The 24,014-nt window shown below is 37.2% G+C and overlaps 1 protein-coding gene across 2 annotated transcripts in view; it reads left to right on the forward strand.

Annotated features, from left to right (window-relative positions):
- The window catches only part of CDKAL1 (CDKAL1 threonylcarbamoyladenosine tRNA methylthiotransferase), a 362,497-nt gene extending 338,901 nt beyond the window's left edge, over positions 1-23,596 (forward strand). For both annotated transcript variants that reach the window (XM_088533392.1, XM_088533393.1), the window contains 2 exons: positions 1,017-1,181; positions 23,383-23,596. In XM_088533392.1, coding sequence (XP_088389518.1) covers positions 1,017-1,181; positions 23,383-23,571 — 354 coding nt within the window. In that variant the 3' untranslated portion in view covers positions 23,572-23,596. The remainder of the gene's footprint in view (positions 1-1,016; positions 1,182-23,382) is intronic.
- The last annotated feature ends 418 nt before the right edge of the window (positions 23,597-24,014 follow it).

Raw genomic sequence — 24,014 nt, forward strand, 5'->3', positions numbered from 1 at the left:
TAAGTGATTGCCTCTAATATTATATGACGAAAGTGGAGTAGTCACTCTGGAGTGACTAAATATAGTATCATACTTTAGAAACGGAAGTTCGGAGTCCTGATGTCGTGTTCTGTTAACAAAAAATTCTCTCTTCATTGAAGCTTTTTGATGTTTAAAAGGTTGTCCAGTAAACACCACTAAAGATATACTGGCAGATTTCCTGGTGGAGATGAAACTTAAATTTGTCAGAGGTTTTGGTGATACAGCTTAAACTACTTCATTGAACAGAGTAGGCAACATTGACCAAAGAACACTTTGCCAGATCCATAGTTGGGCATGGGGGTTTTCTTGACAAAAGCAGTATGTACTGCTAAGTAGTTCTTTTCTTTCTTTTTTCTTTCTTTCTTTCTTTTTTCTTTTTTTTTTTCTTTTCCCCCAGTGAACATTCGAATGTAGCCTGGCCTGGCGGCTGGGTTGTTTACAGTACCTCCCAGATATTTTCACTTAATTTCTGCCTTCTTCTGAAGTGGTAATCATCATCCGCATCTGTGTCCTTGGGGTTTTCTATTTAATGCTGTTACTAACATTTCAAATATGAGGATACCAAGATTTACAGAGATCACAGGCCTAGTGATAGGTAATTACCTAATTTCCCTAATTTAAATTAGCCCAAAGAGATCTGCGTGGAAAGAACTGCAATTGAGTTGCACTGTAATCCTAACTCAGCATTACGGTCATGGCTTTATGTTTGCCACTTAGTTCCAGTTTGCCTCTGTTTTCTCATCTCTATAAACCAGAGTTGTTGCCTTGTCTTAAAAGATTATCAGGAGGCTCAGCAGAAGCCTAAAACCTGGAAACTCCTACAGTCACGAACACCTCGAGACTCTGAGGAAAAAAACGTTGAATTCCTTCATAATGATTTCCTCCAAGTGGGGCACCTAACCCCTGAAGCCCCCGGAGAGCCACTGGTTGGTTGGAAACACTGATTCCTTCTGTGTTATTCAGTAACTATCTTTGTCTGTGTCTTTATTTGAAAGGTTCTTGTGCCAAAGGATCCTCTGTTAATGGGTAAGATGGTAGAAGTGAATATTTATGAAGCTGGAAAACATTTTATGAAGGGGCAGCCAGTGTCAGATGCCAGAGTTTACACTGCATCTATCACCAGACCATTAGCAAAAGGAGAAGTTTCTGGCTTAACAGAGGTGAGTAAAAGATATTTTCTGCTTTACTACACTCCTAAAACAGCAACTGTCCAAGCATAATGATTCCAGGCTATGTATCTGTTATCATTTTATAGTTTTCCTTTTATATATGCATGAAGCTTTAATCTTTTCTGACAGATTGAAATCTGAATTTAAAAGATTTTTTTTTTTGCTGATGCTGTAGCTTTACTTTGCTGACTGTAAAGGCAATGATTAACTTGTTTCTTGTTCCATGATGTGAGATCCGTAAGGAACTTATTAGAAAGGAAAGATTTAACACACGAAATTATATAGTTGAATGTATTTTGGTCCTGGTTTAGTGTAAGGATGAATCTGTTTGTTTATTCTATTTACAAAGCTGTTTTAAAAATATTCATTGATTGCATGTTTGTTAAGAAGGTTCAAAATTGGGTCCAGAGGTTCAAAATTCATTGAGGAATAGAGGTATTGATTATTTTCAGTATATTTTAGTAGAAGGTCAACATCTGATTTAGTCATATAAAAAAAAAGAAAATCCTTTTAAAAAGGTATCTGATCCTTATTTTACACCTCAGTAGGTATGGCTGTTAGCCAAGTATTCTCATACATTTCATGGAGCTCTAGTTGTAAAAACTGATGGAGTGTGAAATGAAAATGTGTATCACATTTCTAAGCATCATTTCATGTCCTTCCTCCAGCACTGTTGTTAGGAGCTCCAAAAATATGTAGCAATAATTTAGCACATGGAAAAAAGATAACTGACAGTTTATAAGTCACCTTACTGTTTTAGCAGTAAATTGTTGACGAGTATTAAAAAAAAATCTTTGTTAAAGTTATAGGTGGTCACATTAAAAAAAAAAAGACTGTATAACTCATGGAACTAGTGTTAAAGTTAAGCTATTTGGCATCTTGAATAAGACTGGACATAGAAACAGAGCAAGAATAATGTGTTTGGCAGATTGTGAAACTTAAGCAACAACACAGGGCTAAACTCTGCTTTGAATAGTGTCTGCGTGTATGTCTATATTTGCCTGATAAGGGACTGTAGGAGGAAAAAAACGCCCAAAACCTTAAATTTTCTGATTGGATTTGTAGCTATTTAGACACAGCTGCTTTTTTCATCAGAACATTTTTTTTTTTAATAATCCACTGGAACAGAACCAAGTCTGTCATTAAGGGAGTTTGTCCTGCCAAAAGCTTGTAGCATGGGAACGAGCAAGAAGAAAGTTGACTGAAATTTCCCATGTTCAAAATGAGAGATAAAATGATGACCAAGATGACTGATAATTTCCATAAGAAATCACATGCATGTAAGGTATAGCATCCTGCTCCTGCCTTCTGACTAGAGATAACCAACCACAGGGAATGCCTAAATAAAGGAGTATAGCGAGGGAACGATATAACAAATTGCTTTTAGTAATTTTAGTAATTTTAGTGGCTGCTGCTACTCCTTCTAGGAAGCATCTTATTTATGTTTTGTCCACTGGACGTGTTAGGAACTTTCATTTTGTGGAAAAAAAAACTACAGTCTTAGCAGTTCAGTAAGTGGAACGTGTCCTATATCATACTAGGAAGCCTCAACTGGATGCTGTCAGTCATGGTCAGCCTCTGTACAACACATGTCACATGAACTGCAACTGTTAGTGGGAGGTTCCTCCTGACAAATAATATGTAGGTGGCAAATCAGAAACTTAAAGGTATTTAATTGCCTGGGAAAAAAAAAATGTGGCATTTTGTCAAATAAGTCACTGTTGATTCTACCTGAGTGAAAGACTGTCATCTTTGTGGGTTTTTTTTTTCTGTTATTGGACTGCTGGGAAATACTTCCTGCTAGATGAGCTTGAGACATTTAATTCTAAGCTAAAATGTCAGTGTGCAAGGTTTATGTTAAAACCACAGCAAGTGACCCCATTTCATGTAAAGACGGGGACAGGGACGACACATGTCATATGCTCCTTTATATAGCTTGCTATATGCACACTTGGCAGGTGGTGGGGGGAGAGGAATGAAACAGCTTGGAACGTGTGTATTCAGATAGTGCCACAAAGGAGAAAAAAAAAAGCCAAAGATCTCGGGTCTTCAGCAAGATCCAGGGAGGATCCAAGAGGTTTTTTTTAAACTATAGCATACAGAACTAAAACCTTCGATGAGCTTTTCTGTTGAGTCAAGCTATCTAACTGCAGGGTGGAGAGGAGGAAGAATTACCCAAAGCAGGATTCAAAAGCAAGAAATAAAAGCACGTGGCCTTCTTCACTGTCTCCTTCCCACTTAACACACAAATGAACAAGAGTCAGGGCCTAATTCCAAACACTAAAACAGCGGGCAGGCAGCTGCCAGGTGGTTCTTCTCGGGAGAGACACACGTTTTGCAGCATGCCTGTTCTCTGGGCCGAAGCTCTTTTAGGCCCCAAGCAGCACCTGCAGCAGACACGCTATCCGCAGAGCCCGGGGAGTTCCAGTGCGAGACCCTTGGTCTCACCCTGCATTCTGCAAATTCCTCTTCTTTCTGCTTGGTGGTCCTGATGAGAGCTAGTGCAGAGAGGCATGCGAATTTAAACTTTGCGTGAGGTAATCCGGAGCGAAGCATGTGATAATGGCCTGAACATTTCCATGCTTCCGTCCGCTCCCGGTCAACAAGGCGCTTGGCTCTTTCCTCGTGACCACGTGCATAGCTGGGGCTGCAGGACACACCTTACAGTTCAGCACACACACGTGCTTTGAGGAGAAGGATCAGTCTATCCGACTTTCTGAAATTGTGTGTTCTCCCTCTGACCTGCTACATGTGCCTCGATACCTTTTTATGATTAGTTCAGCACAGCACCAAAATCACGTGGTGTGTCTGAAGGGGAGATTGTAGGTTTTGGTATCTGTTCTTGACTCCGTGACTGGGCTAGCAAACTGGCCCTGAGAAATAGAACATATAGGCCTCCAACTGGAATCAGCAGATTGGATTGGGAAAAAAAAAGAAGACAAAAAAAGAGATAGTAGAATGTCACACACAAAAAATGAAAGGTTTTACAAATTCCATAAAACATTCATGCATTGTGTGTGCCAAAGCAGAAGTAATGAAAACTCTTTCAAGAATTTTTCAAGAATTATCTTTTTATGCTACTTTTTCAATATGTATAAAGCACACCTAATATACATCCATTAATGGATATTAAGTTCCTTTTAGTTACTGTATTATCCAAGTGGGAAAAAAAAGTATAACTAAGTAGAAAGGCTAAGGAAGAGGTTCTGGTATTCAATGAAATGACACTCTGTGGCAGAACTCTAAAACTGGAACAAGAAGGGAGAAGGAATGTTTTTGGATCAGTGTCTCAGCTTAAAAATCAGGCAAAACAATCAGACTTTCTGATTGTTGTGGACACATTATGCATTAAAATGCAAAGCACAGCTGTTTACCAGAGTTAACTTTTCAGTTCAACATGAATTTTTGATAGAAGCCGCTCAAAAGTAAACCATGTCTTACATTGCAGTGTTCCAGGAAGATCAGATTTTGGAGCAAAAACGGGTAGAAATTTCAGTCAACTCAGAAATGTAAATCTGCTATATTTAGATTTCTTTGGGTTTGCAATGTGCACTTACTGATTCAGCAACCAACAAGACAATGTTTAGAGGGTGTATAGGAAGAACATTTATACTTTTTCATGTCAGGCTTAGGTGCAAGTAGAAGTCAAATAAAACACGAGCCTGTGCATAAGAGTTTTTCTGAATTTAGTTTCAGTAACTTTAACAGAATTTGGGATGGGCGTCACTGAGAGTGTTGACAGACACTGAACATTGAACATTGAAAGCTCTTAAAAATGGTCATTATGACAAAATAAATGTGTCATGAGTTTGTACCCACAATTAAAAATAACTGTCTGTAAGTAAATATCTCAAACCTTTGATTAAGCGTTAGTTCTGCTAAGATTCTCAGAAAGCAGGAAAGTACAATGTGAGGATGTGATACATTCTCATGGAGTGAGGCTAGGATTTAACAAAGAATTAAGGATCTAACTAGTAATTTAAAGATTCAGTAGAGCATTTTAGCATGTCAGCTATGTCTTGAAATGTTTAGATGAACTATTGCTTGAAATTTTGGAGGTGGGTCTATAATGCGAGGAGTACTGAGTTCATTATCACTGTGTAGTAACGTTTTTGAAAATATCAACACTTTGTGTCAATGGTTTGAATGTAATTTAGTTTTAAAATAGCGTTTTATTTTGTTTATTTATATTAATTTTATTTGGCCGTGTGTACGGATCTTTATAATTTTTCAGCAGCAAAATGTTAAATTCCTAATAAATATATCCTTTTCACAGAAATAAATGCTTACCCAAACTTAATCATTCAAAGAAAGTAGCATGATCTGTTGTTAGAATCTGAAATAGAGTGTATTTTGCTTTTGTAGTCCAAAAATAATTTTACTTGTTTACATATGTTTTGGAGCAAGAGGAATATGATTAAAATAATTATACTGTAAGATGAGAAATATATAAAGAAGAGACCGAAGGACTAGGGGATGAAAATAAAAAGCTGGCTATCTGTCAAAATTGTAATGCATTGCCAGAATCAAAGCTCTATAGTCCTGGGAGTCTTTGGTGGGAAATTTTAATCAGATAGGAAAGTAAGACAACAAAAATATTTTAACTGATTATTTAATTATATATTCATGCGTATTTTATGTTCATAACTCCTGTTTCCATGACACATCTACAGTTTGACTTTCTTTTGAAACTAATATAGGCACGTCTTTTGCTCAGTTACCACTTTTCAACTGTTCTATGTGATTATGTGCTCCATGTTAACATTTTCCTCATGAACTAGTACTCCTGGCAGTTCCCCTTTACTGTATCTCCTCTTGTGATTCTGGGATTTGGGTCCACATATACACTCCACAGGAGTCCATAGGAATATGCATACATAGGAATATGAATACTGATGGGCTCATGAGTATGTTGGGACCATCACATTGTTGGGATCTTAAGAGGAAAGGAAGAGCAAGGCACTGATTTTCAGGCAGCAAGCAATCTTGCCTTCTTCTCTTCATCCTTCCTTCTATTTTTTCCCTGCAATAGCATTTTGCTTCTGGTTATTTCTGAAGACTCTAGATACTCCCCATCTCTCAGTTAGCCCCAAATATTTTCTACTAACATTAGCCAAAGATGATCTCTAAACTTTACTCAGCCCTTTTTTTCTGATGTTAGAAAACAGGAAAGCTACATATAATCAAACACTACATATAATCAAACACTTCTTTATAGGCTGCCAGAAAGAAGAATCAACAAAGTGTAGCTTAGAGGGAACTCTCTGATCTTAGGAAGAAAGAGTGCTTCACTCGCGGGCAAAGTGAAATGGAGAAGGGGGAAGAAGGTATCTTCTGTTGCAACAGAAGTGAAAGAAATCATAGCAGAATTAAGATCTCTATATTGGAAGCTTCCTTCAAGGACTTGGAAAGACATATGGAAGGTGTGTGTAAAACTGAAATAATTATTAAGCACAAATTTTAAATAAGATGATGAGTGGTTGAAGACCTGGATCCTGAACAAGAGCTAGAGATTAATGAGTAAGGGAAAAAAGAACGAAAAAGCGAATTATGCGTGTAAAAAATAGCAAAGAGGTGCAAGGAAAAAAATCTGTCATAATATTCTGGAAACAGGGTTACAGAAAGTAAGAGAAATGCTCATGAAAGATAGGAATTTACAAAGCAGAAAAAAGAAATAAAATACACCATTTACTTCTATTAGAATGTTACTTTGCAAAGCTTTTGCAGCACAATGTCCAAAAACGAGCAGTCTGAGAAATGTGGGGAGTTTTCTATTGAAGTTAGTATGAAGCAAGATTTTCTTTGTAAAATGGCAGTTTTTGAGGTGATACCGTATTTCATGAAAATATGGTGCAATATTTAATGCTTCTGCATTGGTAGGTGTAGGAGCACATTTTTGTTAGCTCAGTTGTTCTCTCTCTGTTTTCCTCGAAAGCAACTGATTGTGGTACAGGGCGTGCAACTGGTTACTGCTTTTACAGGCATTAATCAGCTTTGTTCAAGGTGTTACTCGTGTTCCCTGCTGGTTGTAAATAGGGGTCATGTAACGTGGTGTTGCATTCTAATTAATGAATCGTTCGTCTCATGGTTTCTTCAGTTATTTCACTGAGGTCACTCTGAAGTTAATGTAAGAAAAGGGAAATTTCCTTCCAAAATAGTGGAGCCTAAAGCCATTTATGGTTGCTTTTAAAAAGGACCTTTAAAAGTGTTGCTTTTTCCTGGAAAAAAAATGACAAAAATGTGTAATGCGCTGTTTCTTATATTCTGCTTTTCATGTTCTACACACTGTCTGTGCTTTGTGTTGATTTGAGGTTTTCCTCTCCTTGAAAGCCCAGGATTGCTCAGCCTAAGACCTGAAATTCAGGCAGGATGCCTTCTCGCCGGCTGAATGGATTTTTCTTGTGAGTTGAGGCAAGTGCTGGTGGAGACTGTGGAATTGGTATCGATGCTATTCTTTAAGAACATGCTTGGCAAATACCTGTGAGAAAAGCTTTAGAGACAGATTATCTGCTTTGGGTCTTGCACAGGGTCTGGGTGACCTCTCAAGTTTTGTTTCCAGCCCTGTTTTCTGTACTTCTATGGATCTGATAATTTAGCCAGCAGTTATCTGCATAACAAGCAACCTGGAATGGAGTACAATTTGCCAATCCAGAACAATTCCCAGCAGTGCATAGAGGGGTGAAATAAATACACATGATTTAAGGCAGCAAAATAAGCTGAATGCGTCCAGTGCAAAAGCCAGCACAAGACTCCTTTACCGAGTAGATTTATTCTGAGGTCTTTGATTTAAAGGAGATATAGCCTTTCTTCCCATCCCTTTGACGGGACTGAATTGCAGCTACCGCGATCAGATCTCAGCTATTTTAAAGGCTTTACATTGCCATTTTTCAAACAATTGTGCTCTTAAGTCCATTCAGGTGAAAAGATATGAACTCTGGTTTATTTGCTTTCCATTTCCTCAAAGGACAATGTTATTTGGCTGAATGTCACTGTCTAATCACTTTAAATTACATAATTATGCTAATCCTGTGCAGTGTTTGCAATAAATAGAAATAAAAATGACTGTGATGATTCAACTGTAAATCATTTTCTGGAGAAGGAGTGATTAAACAGAACAGGGAACCACCCCTCCTGCTTCCAGAGGTAGGACTCCAGGTGCTAAACAGTTTTGCCATTTTCATCTATTATTTCTAATGCCTGACCTGCTCCAGCTACACTGTGACCTTCCAGATGGAAGGGCAGGGTCTGCCCTCCTGATATTGAGAAAAATTAGAAGTGTCTCCATGGTGATTTTAACGACTCCTTGACACTCCCTGTAATAATCAGGAATTCTTTTTAAAATGTTTTTTTATATTGCAATCTGAGTTTTAACCAGCAGCCTCTTTGGAGAGGATCACAAGGCATTAGTTTTTACTAACATTTTGCTATTTAAAATGCCATTTTCTAAATTCCCTAAGTGTCAATTGGTCTTCAGAAAGAAAAAGAAAAATGTGACAGCCACTAGTTTTCTAAATCTGTCCTTTCGAAGGTCATTTATTTCCAACTGATTGTGCCAGCAAGTCACTATAGATTTGACTTATGTACCTCACAGTGGAGATTAATGCCAGGGTGAGACAAAGACAGATAGCTCGTATTGCTGAGCGTTCCCGTTTCCTTTTCATCACTGCTCTTTAATCAGCAGGAAACGTTCATGTGGGCTCTGTCCTTCTCCTGTGCTTTTCCTTCCATACAGCACAGGACATTTACATCCTTCATTGCTTTAAGAAGAAGCATTACAGGATGCCTGGTTTTTCTATCTGGTTCTCCTCTTTCGCAGCTGTAACCCTGGTTGTCGTTCTGCGATACTGCCTTAAGTAGGGCAATATGAAAGAGGCACATGAAGCTGTCGAGAGGAAGCAGGTTTGGAAGGGTTGGACAGCTTTCTCCATCACCAAACAGAAGATTCAAGTAAATTTCCTTGTATTCGTACAGGTTATTGGAATGTTGAACTTCTGCCTCTTGAAACTGCGTTTGTTGCCAAAACCTTTGAGTGAGGGCATTTGTTAATTTTGAGATTGTTTTGAAAGCAAATGAAAATTACGGTCAGGAGATTAAGCTACTTTTTAACTTAAAGCTGTTGGAAAAACTGTATCTAACTTCAAAGAACTCAGCAAACCATGTTAAAAGCAAATCAGTATGTTCTTTCCTTTAATATTATTAGGCCTTCAAAAACTTTTATTAGATTCTCAGTAGATTGCTGATTTTATAATAATCTTTAAAATACATCCTTTATGTTCTTGTTGATTCCTGTTATGATAACAAGCATTTAGTATGATATGTGTGAATATATCATACAAGTGACATTTTTCACTGTGACAAAGCTATTAAAGTGTTGTTGATCTGGTCCTGTAATATTAGAATTAATTGAGAGTTGTGGGAGAATACTGAGATCCATTCACAGCCATAGATTTTTCCACTCAGACTTTGATAGCATATGTATATAGTGATTTATGTTGATATTTTGAATATAGTTGCCTGTAACATTAAAGATTTTTGTGGTGTTAATGGTATGATGAAAAGAAAAATGAAATACCTTTTCAGCCAGAAAAAAAGAAGATTTTTAAGCTGTAACAGTTGTAGATTCATTTTTTTAAATGAATACAGGAATCCTCAGCATTTTGTTTACATTTATGTCTGCATATAAAAATGCAAGGGCGAATTTACAATGGCTGTATCTTTGATAACTAAAATCAAATTACGGTCAAATAATGAGTTGTTGTTTCATGGTGGCACCAGAGAAAGTGTTTCTTAAAATATCAGGGTCATCAAAATGCCATGCTTCAGTGTAGGGACAGTGGAATTTAGATTCCTAAATCTAGTCCAACAAAAATATACTTCTATTTGTGGTCGAATATCCAAAGAGCTTAACGTGACCCTGTTGAATGGATTAGAACAACCACATACTTCAAGCCACAGGAAGATATCATATCTAAGTAAAATTAGTAAACTAGTGCTTCTTGAAAGATTACACACACTATCTTTGTATTTAGACCTGCTGTGTATGGTATCAAGTTTAACATTCACTCTAGATACTTGGTCGTGTAATCAGATCAGTTTTGATCATGCCACCAGCCATTAAAGCATGTTGTTGCAGATTTGTTTACTGGACAGCAGAAATAAATTCTTGCTCTCTTAGTATTGAAGAATATTTAGAATTTTCAAAGAATCCCTCTCAAACTTCAAGTGGGGATATTCGCTTTACAAGTTTCTGTTCTGCCTCTAAGCAAGCTGGCTCATCGCCTGTTGTACTGGAGGTTTTCAGGAGGCCTGATACTTAGATTTATTTAACTTCAGGTTCAGCTCTTGTTCCTAACAAGTTTCAGTGCGAGTGAGCTGTTTTGTGGGTTTTATCAAAGACTGCTAAATAAAAGAAACAGCTAGAAAAGTAACTAATTATTTAAGCACTTCATTAGAGAAAACAGCTTTACTTGTGGTTAGTGTGCAGAACACCAATCTTGATAACCTTCCCCTGACTACCTCTCATTATGTATTTAAACGACTTAAAAGATTCCCCCCATAACTCTAATTTATGCTCTCAGATGTTAGCACCCTGCTTAAAGATGCAGAAAGGTTTTTCCTGAGTTATTCTGATGACAGGCTAAGTAACTCCTATTAGTTAAAATCCAGAAAGTGTAATTGGATTTGATATAATTATCTAATGAGGAGCTGGGAGGGAGGAATCTTGAACTCGAAGTTCTAGTCAATCTAGTTTGAAGGGTTGTGATGTTGGTGTGACAAGATGATTTGTATATATAGCCCAGCACTAGCGTACATCCCCACTAAAGTAAAATTAGCATTCTGTCTGCTCGCGTGGTCCTTTGGATATTGTGCCTTTCTATTTCACCAAAAAGGATTTCAAAGCTTTTTCGTAGCTTTTGTGCCTTTTAATTGGGAGTTTGTTCTCTGCAGGTTCTCAGAGGTACAGCTAAAACAGGGCATGTTTTCAGGTTCCAGAAGAGTCACAGGGTGTCAAACATAGTTTTCCTGTGTTCGCAACTTAATCCAAAAACATGCTAAGGCTTCAATTAAGACTTACTTCTCTTTCATTTCTTTTACTGGTGTGAGGAACTACAGCTCAGGTTTAATGTAACAATAAAATTACGATTTTGAGAAAACAAAAACTTTTTTCTTTCTTCCCAGGTTCAGTCAAAAATGTGAGACTTTGAATTTACAGGAAGCAAGAATATTGTGCCTCAGTAGTGCTTTAACTTTTTATTGTTTAGTTGGCAAGCACTGGCATGATGTAATTTTTAATTAAGATACACTAGCATAAAGTCAAAATCAAGGTTGAACTACATGGCCATCTGAACCATCAAGATACACAAGAGATGACAAGGGTTTTCTGCATGTAATCTTTCTTGTGGAGAAGGGCTGACAAGTAATTTGTAAAAAAAAAAGAAGTTGAGGAAATTTCAGTGATAAACATTTCTTAAACAGGAACACGCACTTACAATTGTTTTGGGTGATGATAATCACCTAGAACAATTAATGGCCTGAAGGGCTTATTTGACCTCCCTCGCTTAACATTTCATAAGTAAATAGTTATTTCCCATCTACTTAAAAAAGACTCTAAGTGCCTTAAAAGAATGTTAATATTACTGTGTCATCAGCTTCTTCTCATGTTCAACACTCTTCTTTTTGCCTTTTTACCTGACCTTACCATTAGAAACTGCTTTTTTGGAACTTGGTCTGTGAAGAAGTCCTCTCAAGAGATGCAAGAGCATGTTGTCATTTCACGAGCTGAACCAGAACAGTTGACTGGCTCGCTAGATACTATCCAATGCCTTCTGTTCCAAGGGCTACCTGGACAGAGTCGTATGTGTGAGAGCGTATGTGATGTGTGCTGAAGAGTTTTTAGTTATGAATCACGTGAGCAAGGCGCAGAAGTATAAGACCTGTAGTAGATTAATGTGGTTTGTCAGAAAGGGTTGTCCGCCCGTATACCACAACATAAGACAGATATGTGATTGATAAATAGTGAGACAAATAGAAAATGATTGGCCCCATGGAAATTAATATTCTTTCCCTTTAGCCTACGAGTTCCTGGAAAGAATATAATATATGACATTAATTAAATGACTTACTTACATCTCTTCCTTTTGTCAAAATATTAGAGATAGAGCTAGGAAAAATACCTAAGTAATCAGATGGATTTCTGGTCTTGAAGATAATGGGCTTATCAGGAGTTTTGTTTTTTTAGCCTCATCCTTGTTTTTATATGATATCCTATATGATTGCAAGTCATTTTAGTCACTCTGTATGCACACTATTTTGCATAGATAAATTTTGCATTTATCTTTAATAAATGCAGGTAGTATAATTGTCCTACAGAAGGGATATCTGTGAAAGTCTACCCGTCAGAGACTGATGGGTTTTTTTTTCTAAATATACTAATTTTAATTTGGTTAAGGAATGCAAGTAGTGTTTAGTATGGCAAGGATTCTTTTCCTCTTTGAACTATTCATCATGCATCTTTGTCCAAAGAAACATCTATTCATTTTTTTTTTTTGGGGAGGACTGCTTAAGATTCCATAGCATAATCCAATTTTGTCATAGGACCACAGGGGAAAGCCAGGTGTGTAGCTCTTACTCATTGGAAAAGAATGAATTATACAGTTATGCTTGGGAGGGTACCTTGTGTGGTAAAAAGAAACCGTTCTAGTGCTGCTAAGGCTTAGTATGGAATTGTCAAGCTTTCTGAAATCGAAACCCATCAATATCTTAAAGAATAAATCAAATTTCATAGTTATCATTCTGTGTGTTTCCCCATCATAGGCACCTTTATATCTTTGCCATTTTCAGACTGTTATGTGTTTTATTTATGTTTTTCTCAGATACTATTCCTTTCTTTTCCTGAAAGGAATGTGTTTCAGTGGTACCTAATCTTAGGAAAGATTTTCTGGGTTTCAGAAGTAGGTGAAATGATTTAGAGGTAAATGAAGTTCTTTACAAAGGTTATGAATCTGTCAGAAGAACCTTACATTTTCCTCTTTTATAAAGAAGTGGCCTAAGATGACTGACGTCGTTATCAGTAGAAACTAATACTATTTTAACTTAGGCCTCACATGGCAAACTCAAAAGGAGAAGAAATAACTCTGACATAGTTTCATATGTGTAAAATCACTAATATCCTACATTGCTGTAAAATGGTAGACTGAAATCAGATCCCTCCGCGCTGGAGTACCCGGGGGGAAAAAAAAAAAAGGTTAATGTATCTCTTCATATTTCGTATTTTCCCTCAGAGGGATCACTGATTTATGTCTCTCTCTTCTACTTGCCTCTGACATTTATGCCTCTGCTGCAACGGGTGAATAGGCCCAAAAGTTATTAGGAGGGCAGAGATAAAGAAATGGAATTCGTGAGACGGGTCGTTTTGGAGTCAATTCTAGTCAACTAATAATACTAGGGGCTATCAGTTATAACCACTTTGAGCACCTCATGTAAAACCTGTGTGAGAGAAGACAAATCTGGTGCATCCAGTGGAGGAGGCTTTCAGCTGGGATCCATGTTGCCAGTATTCGCGCACGACAGAGTGCAAGTTCATGCTTATACACTTCAATCCTTTAGAGATACAGAAGTTGGGTGTCTAGTCAGACCACCCTCTGAAAGGCAGAAATACTCTCCTGAGGGTAGGTATTCGTTACAGCCTGTAGATTGGATACTTACTGTTCTTTGATGTCTCAGAGCACCGAGGCGCTATCATGATTATCTAGCGTAAAATACACAGCAAGCCAAGAAAGGTTTTTCTCATGCAATCTTTTTTGTGGAGAAGGGCTGACGAATCGTTTGTAGAAACTTGCGATACAGAGACTCTCTGAGAGAAGTTGGGCTTGCTAATCACAGAAAGTAACTAGCTATTGTTTGATGTTTCCATGAGAGAGCCTCCATTAACTGCAGTTGAACTTGGCTGAGTGTGAAATTAAAAAAGGAGACTCAGATTTCAAGACATTCCCTCAGGTGCTCCAAAGTATGCGAACTGGTACTGTGGGAGACCTCATAAAGCAGGTTAGTATACTTAAAGGAAAGAGCCCTTGACAGTATGAAAAGAAAACCTTTGTACTATCACTGAACCCACAAAGTTGGTTGAGATCAGTCACACTTTGTTAACTATTAAATGTCAAACTTTCATTAAATACTTCTTTCCATCAAAGACTGATTCCAGCTGCTTTTGATGAGCACCTGCAGTACCAGGACTTGGAAGTGTTCAAGCATGGGCAGAAAAATCCGTGAAAATCCATGTACTGTATACTAGGGCATCGCTTAGCTTTAAGAAAATAGATTTTAAACTTAAAGTTGTCAAGAGCTGTAAAGGCTTAGAGGCTCTGTCGCCTTCTGGTGACAACTGGCATTTAAGACAGGAATTATAGAAACTTAATTTCCTGCCTTGCTTTATGGCACTGCAGATATTTTAATCTTCCATGTTTGTTTCTCTACTTGTAAAATGAGGGAAGCACATAGATTCCCACAGCTATGTATTTGTACAGAATCTAAAACATTAGAAACTAATATGATTTACAAATGTTAATAACACTCACTTTATACAAAGTATATTATCCATGAGATTGGAGCATAAGAAGAGCTGGGTCCTTGGACCTCATTATTGCCTTTTAACACAATCTTGAAGTCTGCTCAGAATCTTCAGTTTGTAATTCACAGTTCTGCGGGAATAAAAGAAAATGCCATAAATTCAGGATTATGATTCCAGGATTTAGTGGAAGGTCTTAGTCAAGAATGTGCATATATATTTGCTTATTCTACTTTACTTCATGTGAAATACCTTAAAAGCTCTTTCTGATTTTGAGAATGTCCCTTGAGATATTTCTGGAATATTTATCACAATGTGTTTTGCAAATAACAATAGTTATACGGGCTTTTAATATTTTATGTTTTCTAGGGTTCGAGAGTTTAAAATTATTCTAAAATTTGATGTTTTAATATAGACTCAGAGGTGACTTTCAAGTAAATCAATATTACTCATTTCACTGTTTTGATATGTGAATATCATTCATTTGCATTTACAGTTCTTATGACGAGAATGTGTATTTTCAAATCCAGAAATTCTTTTAAAAGGGATATTCTTTCTAATAGAAACCTTTTGTGTCTTTGCCTGTAGCTACAGTTGACCTTCATGTAATCGTCGTTATAACCTCAAGATTTGAAAGGAAGCTTAAAAGGTGATAGTGTCTCAAGGCTTGCGCTGTAAAAATAAAATAAAATAAAATAAAATAAAATAAAATAAAATAAAATAAAATAAAATAAAATAAAATAAAATTGTAGAGCATATTTCATTTTGATAAACTCATCTGTAGAAGAGTCTTTGAATATTCACATGCTGGTAGATCTTTGCCTTTCAATTGTTACTGCACAAAATAGGCCAGCAAAATTATTATTTTGTAACATAATAATTTTTGTAATTGTAATGTAATAATAAGCCTTAAAATGTTAAATGAACATACGCACAAGATGCAATGGTGTAATGTGGAATTTTAAAGAAGTAGTAAGTTGGAGTCATGAGGAAGGATATTTTTACTAAGGCAGGCCATGATGCACTCACTGATACCTAAAAAGCTTCTGGATAAAACTGTATTCTGCAAGTAAATTTTATTTTACAAGTAAATATTTATCTTACAATTCACTCTAGTGCCAGTGCTGGTGATCTCTAGGAAAGAGATTTGTCTTTTAGCCAGCTAATTACCAGATGAGTGCCCAGAGCAAGCACCTGCCATCTACTTTATAAAAGTGTGCTACATACAAGAACATTCTTCATTTCAGGTCATTATTTGGATGACCATGAATTTTGAATCACAACTTTTTTGCATTTAAAAGCTCTCTTAGTTCTTTTCTGGTTGAAATTGCTAACTGTAACCCTTGCTTACCTGTCACTTGTTTCCTGTAATGGGAGGCCCTCGTCATTTTGACACTTCCACACCCCATTAAAACAGTCTAGTATACTGACATCACACTGCAAATTTTTCAGAATGCAGCTTCTGAATTTGAATGTCAGGTTATTTTGAAATGTATTATCTAGATAGGAGGATACTGAGTCACTGAGTTTAAGAGCAATGTAGAATAAAATTATGTAAAAGAGATTCAGCTCCTGGCTGGAGGAATTTACAGTTAAATATAATGAAACAAGTGAAAACAAGTGTAAATCAGCACAAAACTTTAACTATTTTGGAGGTGTTTTGGCCTGGTCTTGTTGGTTGTGGTGGTTGTTCTTTTTCTTCTGTTCATTCATACAATTGGTTATTTTCCTCAAAATGTGGATCACAACTAAAGTCATTTAATAAACCCAGTCCTTTAGTCTTCTGTCTAGCTTTTAATAACATTATGAATTTGTAGTCTCATTAAGGGAATCCTTAAAGACTATTTTGAGGGAGGAAAAAGAAGCAGGTGTGCAAGAACTTTTTTAGATAAGAACATCGTGGAAGAGAGCAGAAGAATATCCACCAAAAATACAAATGGAGCCTTATGGTAATAGAGAGAGGTTCAGGTGCAGCCACATTAGAAAGAGAGAATTCTTTCTTTTTTTTTTCCTACAACTTTATATAGGACTGTTAGAGTTTGAATTTAATGTTAACATAAGAGGAAGAAGAAGATTTTCCAGAGATGAGACTGTGTGAGGCAGACAGCAAGCTGTGGTGTGGAATGATATTTCACATTTGTATTCCTATTATCATCCCTACTTTTTGTTTATTATAAGATGCTTATGCCAGGTGATGCTGGAGGGAAATGGGGAGAAGAAAAGGAGGAGAGTGTAACAGTAGTCAAGGTGAGAGGTTCGGTCAAGGTGAGACGGTTTGGAAAGATTTTTTTTTTGCTATGTTGACAAAGTAACCAAATGGATCATGAAAGTGTTATAGGAAAAAAAAATTAAGATTTTGTTGACTTGTTATATAGGTCAGGATAGGCCTTATTTAAAAATGATTTCCATAAAGAATGATAAATAGGGGGAAAAAAAGTCAAATTGGGTGCAACCAAGTTTAAAGTCGCATGGCTTCCAATTATCAAATACCTTTTATGTTTGTATTTGATAGTGGTCAAGCAGCTAGAAGTATTGCTGACCTGACTTAATTGGGTCATGTGTAATGATCTAAATGTAAGTTATGGATTAAGTTGAGTGAACTTAAATGATGGAACTGGAGTGAGTTCAGCAGAAGGCCGCCAGGGAGGACGGGCTGGAGCACTTGGCCTTGTGGGCTGAGGCTTAAGGGACTAGGGCTCGTTCGGCCTGGAAAAGAGGTGGCCTTGGCAGATCTAATGGCAACACCAGTGCCTACAAGGAGGCTATCGAGACAGAGGTCTCTGTTAGGAGCAACAACTGACATTATTTGGAACAAGGGAAGTTCAGGCTGGATCTAAGAAGGAACTGTTTGTCCATGGGAACAGTGAAGCTGTGGAGCAATAGCCCAAGAGAGTCTGTGCAGTCTCCATCCTTAGAGGTTTTCAAGTCAATTAATATTAAATATTCATTTATCCTTCGTCCAGTTCTGTTTCTTCCCCTCCCTTATTTATGAAAGTATAAAAACATACACATCCCATAAGCACACACAAAAAGAAGAAACAACGTGAAATTCTCCTTGCCAAAGTGCCGGGCTGTTTTAATTCTTTTCCAGGGTTTCCCAGTTCCTTAAATGAATAATCAAATTCCCTGTGTATTCAGAACTCAGCAAGTTCCTAGGAGTGGCATGCAGTAGGAAGTATCTGTCTGATAAAAGCATGCTTGTAGACAGCATTTTTTTTCTTAACAGCGTTGCACCGTGCATGCATTGTAAAGGATGGTCGCATGGATGCTTCTTACGGGAATTACTGTGTAATTTTACTAGAAAAGATGTTTTATATGCTGTTTATTTTCTATTTGAAGAAACACATTCCAAATTTGCTGAAGGAGATGGATAGAATTTAGTAAATAATAAACCAAAAGAACTCTCTTAATACCTATAGAACCCAATATGCCTTTCAGAACTATTCAATAAAATTCCATTTACATATTTTTCTGATGTGTAATCTATGTGACCTTCAGTTACTGTTTGTTTTTTAAATCTGAAAAATGCCTCCAACGTGTAACAGCCTAGAGTTTGAAATAGCACAGTAGGGTATGTAATGCATATTTTAGCATGTTTTCTTTTAATTTGTCCCCCACGCTTGTGTATGATTATGTAAAGTCCGTATTTTTAGACCCAGTAGTACAAGTATGTAACATATACTTTGTTGGGCTAAAAGATTCAGAAGTCTAATTTATCCTGCACAGTTAAGTAGTTTTTCACAGCAGTTAGCAAACACTTCAAGCTCTAACAGTGCCCCTGAGCCATAGGGGAAATTTGCATGTAAGGAATGTTTTGAATCTGTTGAAACCTCAGCTCAGAGCTAAAGAGTTGGTATCATGCCTTTGTTGACTAACACGAAGTGAGATCTTACAAAAAGCTAGGCTGTGATCGACAGATGCCAAAGCTGAGGTTTTGATATGATTATATATTTCTTTCATGCACTGCAGTGTAAGCCTGAGACTGAAGCTTCAGAAAGATAGCAGTCAATGGGTCTGTGCGACAGTACCCAAAATATATTACTCTTGGCAGTTGTCAGGGCGGAATTATTCAAAAAATTAGCTGAAATGCATTTGATCGTACGCTGGATGCTTTAATAATTTATCTTATACCTTATTAGCAAAGACTTGTGTTTACTTTGCAACTGCCAAGACAAGATGTAAGGCTGCCTCCATGGAAATACAAGATGTTTAGCTCAAAGTGGCTGTTTTTGCATTTCAGTTTGGTAATTTACCCCCCAGTTTTGATTAATAGTACGTAAGTTTAAATCTCAGGGTACTTTTTCCTTTATCATGGTCCTTTTTAATGAGAGCAGTGCACTTTATTAATAACAAGTCTACCAAACCTTTCTGCGATATCATGGCTCAAAATAGTATAAATATGTATTTGCAGAAACTTCTTTAGAAACATATTTGGAGCAAATATTTTTCAGATTAAAAAAAAAAGAGAAATTTGAGATTTATTTTTAAATTCTGCTGAGCTGAAATGTTATGCTAATTTTCCCAGGTCTTGCAGGTACAAAAGTGTAATTTCTGAGAGCAGCTTAAGTAACTGTTGGATTCTGACTAGTGATTGTGTATGGTAAATATCACCAGGTAAGAGAATTTTATCTCAGAATATTACAGAAATGCTTGAGGATTTTATTGAAGAGAAAATATAATAGAAATATATTATCTTTAGGCACATATAAGACCTTTTCAGAACTAATACTTCCATAAATGGAGAGCACGAGGAATGGGTTGGTCTAATTGATTCTCTGCGAAGGAGGTCTTTGCCTCCATCCAGCTTATTTTATGGCAGAGTTGCTTTAAAAAAAACCCTTGTTTTTCTATGGAGAATTCTCTGTAAAGCAGGAAATGTAAAAGATGTTTTTAAAAGTTGTCTAGGATGGTTGTTCAAGGGGCAGTGTATGGAGGGCAGGAAGAGAAGCAGCTCCGGATGAAGCAGTGCAATGTTGCGAACTTTGAAGCTCACATGACAGCCCATAGAAGCAGCTATAATCTACATCTTGTCTACTTTCCAATGCAGAATTTTAGTTTTAGCTGCTCTAAGTCCTTCATCTCCCCATTTTGCGTGCATGCAATATATGCTACAGTATTTACTATATACTTTACTGATGTGTCTAAAAATCAGTTTCTTATAGAACAGGGTAACCTAGGGCTTTTTGCCCATATGCAAACATTTGTATTATGTTTTCCATTAGCACAGCTGGTACTGTGGAACTTTATGGGTCAGATGAAACTTTATGGATCAGATGAAAATATTCATTGATGGCCTTTCTTGGAACAAACTATACAACAGGCTTTTTTGAAGAGATTTTTGTTATCAAACAGAAATACAGTATTGTTTTAAGTGATAAACTGTGAAATACATCTTAAAAGAATCATTTTATCCTGCAAATAGTGATGTTTTTGTCACCAAACAAAATCTGGTAGGCATTCATAAAGAATTCATATTTGCAAGGTAATGGGAGCAGTGTTTCATATCAAAATCAGTGGATGCATCTATTGGAAAAATAACTTCTGGTTTAAAGGGTTTTACAACTTCTTATAGGATCTGAGAGCTTTGTGCAAACATTTCAGAAAATGTGTCTGTCAGTATAAACAAATGCATCAGAGTTCAAAATATATTATGGAAGGAAAACAAAAACATTATGTATTTGTCAGAGTTATATCTCCAACCCAGTTAATTTTCCACATTAGAGAATATTGGAAGAGAAAATCTTATCTACAGAAATAAATAAAAAATGGGCTTAGTGTTTTAGTATGATTGTCCAATATATGGGAAACATGACGATAAAATAAAGAAGAAAATGGTGTTTGCAACTTGGCAGGGGAGGCAGTAAGCCATATATGCATTGTAATATTAAGATTGCTGAATGAATGCTGACTGAGCTGATACATCCACCTTGTTCAGTTTAGCACCAAACAGAGGTACCTGAAGGTTGGCTGACCTAATTCAGATGCAGCACCACTGGGGGCAGCTCTGACCATGGGGAAATCCAATCACCACTAGAACCCTACAAGCTTTGCTGGAATTTCTCTTGTCATTCTGTCTTTTTAGGAACATTCAGTACTGCATAATGTGTGATGCAGTGCATACTGCAATGGCAATTTGAGAAAATGTTATCATACAAAATGAGAACAGATATTCACAATCGAGATAATACTAACAAAATAATGTTGTTGTATGTTAGAAAACTGGGGAAAAAAAAAGAAAACAGAAATGAAGGGCCAGTGAAAATACTGCCAAGGACTACTGCATAGGGACATAAAGGAATGCATGAGAACACTAACATGTTTAACTGTTTGTATAGAAATTAATTATCTTTCTGAACTTTACACGCATTGTGACAGGTGTTTGGTTGATTTTGCTGGTTATCCACAGTTTTGCAGGGACAGGCATGTAGAAACTCAGGCCAAGAACAGGACTGTGTAGGAGAAAGTGACAAGGCCCCTCATAGGGTACTGGCCCTTTTCTCTGTTTTCTAATGAGTAACAACCAATCTATCTCGTACAACTAAATACTCAGGACTTCCCAGTTTTGCTGATTACTCAACTGTGCATTTAATAAGCAGCGTAGTCAGCCAAATTTTAAAAGTCATGAATCAGTGAAAATTAAATATCAGAAGAAATCGATCTTAGGTGGTGTCGAAATCTTTAGAGCCTTATCCGTTCTTTTAAATCATCTTAGCCTTTAGCATTAACATACACCAGAGGAATGTAAAAATTGCTCATGACCATAAATTATGATGTGCCTTAGCTTGGTAGTTTTGTGAAACCTGCGAATGAAAGAATGACTTTATAAATTTCAAAAAAATAATATATGCGGATGAATTTTCATGTGGAGTTCATACATAGAAAATCCTTAATAGTCGATGCCTGTGTTTCCCTTTTTTTTCTGCATTTAAAGAACAACCAGCTTTGATATTCGTGGAAAAAAATAATTGTGGACATTTACTAATATTTCAGATGCCTTAGGAATGGGTTGTAACTAATTATTTAACATGAACCAATTTGTCTCTGTCTTTGGTGAGGCTCTGCACAATGTCGGCTGGTATCCTTTTCTTGTCATGCCTTTCACTGCAGAGAACTACCCCAATTTGCCTTCCTGTTTAATTTTCATTTCTTGGGCCAGTTGGAATCTTTTAGGTGCAGTGCATGTAAGAAGTCGTCCTCCTTTCATACGTCATATTCCTCTCCACCTGTATAATTTGTAATCTAAATCAACAATACTTCAGATGTTAGAGCAGCACTTATGTCAGGCTGTCATTTGCCCCTTTTGATGCTTACTTACCTAATCAGTAGTAATCATTATTTTCCTTCTGCAATTACTATAATGGAACTGATTCCTGAAATGGAAAATGGAAGACAGCTACAGACAGTTTGGAGTGCGCTGTCACGCTTTCGCAAGGGCAGGCACATTTCACAGAACATTTATATTTCTCGGAATTTGCCCAGAAATGCATTTGGGGAGGAGTAAAGCAGGCATCTGGTCTATATTTTCACCGGGCCATGTTTCTGCTGTGTGGAAATACAAGATTTTTCCCAAACAGGTCCTTCTTGGGTGGCCTGCTTTGCCCTGCTTGTTTTTTTCAAAGCATGAAAAGAAAAAATAAAAATAATGGATCCATCAGAATCCTTTTTTTACATGAAAGATTTCAAGCCAATTGAAAACCCAGTTGTGATCATTTGAATTCCTAAGGAAATACTGAAATAGAGGGAAGAAAAAAAAAAAAAAAAGGATTGAAATACTGAATCTTATGATGCCAGATCATGAAATCATTGTACTTTCTTTACCAATTATGCTTCTCGTGAATGTCGAGTATGGTTTACCTAAATGTTCTTAAACATCTCCAGTGGTAGTGCCCAGGGAAGGTTGCAGGAGAAAGCTTTCTGCCTCTTTCTGCGTGGATTTTAGGCTGGACCAGGGGCTCAGCACCCGTACCCGCAGATTTCAGTATCTGCAGCTCCTCGCGCTCTGGGGGACCTTGGTGCTCGCAGCCGGGTTGAGTGCGGTAACAGCAGGCGCAGCAGGGAGCTCGGGTTCAATACCCTGACAAGAAGGGGAGCGTTTCAGCACAGCTGCCCCCAGGGGGTCAGGGGAAAGCCCCATGGGAGGATCTCCAAGCACCGCTGAGCTGGCACAGCTGGAGTCGATGATCGACTGTGGAAGAGCCCTGCTGTGCAAGGGATGGTTCTTCTGTGGCCCCCTTCATCACTAGCTAGACATTTCTTTTGAAGAAGGAGGAGGGAGAGTAGGGAGACAGCAGCAAAGCAGACATACAAATAAATAATCCTGAAGCACCTCTCTGATGGCATTGAGGTTTGGGGGTTTGTTTCTGTTCCTAGCAGCTTCACTGATTCGGCAGTTCATTTCAATAGGAAGATTGACTCTGTATGGCGTCGCTGGGAATTTTGTATGAAAATCAGATGATGCACTGTAGGCTGGTTTACTTTTTGCCTTACAAGAGGCATTGCCTTACAAGAGGCATACAAAGAGATATTGTTTTGAACCAGAATACTAAGGGGCGGTTACATTTGTATTTGGTAGGTGCAAGCAGAAGTACACGGCGCAGTTTCGGTCTCAATGTCTGCATTTCTTCACAGGAGCGCAGACAAGCCCCGCAGAACGGCTCACCCCGAGGAGCACCCCCTTCTGCCGAGATCCCGGGGAGAACACCCGGCTCCTCCAGGATGCCTTGGCAGCTCCCGTGGCCACAAGAAGGGCTGAAGATACTGTCCATCAGCCTGGCTTTTCTGGCTGTCCTTGTTACGTTTTACTATGGGCGGGTGTAAACAGAACTGTGAACTGGAAGAAGTTTTCTTGTGAAAACAGTTAAATTGCTGTTTAAAGTCTTCAGAGGAAACACTTTTACCAACAACTTTCTTGTTTATATATAAAAAAAGAAAAATTATATAAATTTGACTATAATTTGTATTCATCCTATGCCTTTCTGGTCATTCATAGCTTTAGGGATACCTCTCTGCCAATTTTGAAAACTTTGTTTGGTCTATCAAAAAAATAAAAAGTTAGCCACATCTTTGCTCTTGCTTCTTTTTCTAAAATGGTGCAGTGTTTGTATTATTTATTCTTTTCATATCTGCTGTTGCAGGTAAAAATCCATATAAGAAAGTCATAAAGTTATTAAGGAATCTTTTCATCAAGTAATATTTTATTGGCAGAAAATGTAAAGCTTCCTTAAAGATTTTGCTTAATACAGTGTGATGGTTTGATATGT

This window comes from Tinamus guttatus, unplaced genomic scaffold, assembly GCF_059628265.1.
Source record: "Tinamus guttatus ecotype Peru unplaced genomic scaffold, ASM5962826v1 Tinamus_guttatus_pri_ptg000497l, whole genome shotgun sequence".
Taxonomy (NCBI): Eukaryota; Metazoa; Chordata; class Aves; order Tinamiformes; family Tinamidae; genus Tinamus; species Tinamus guttatus.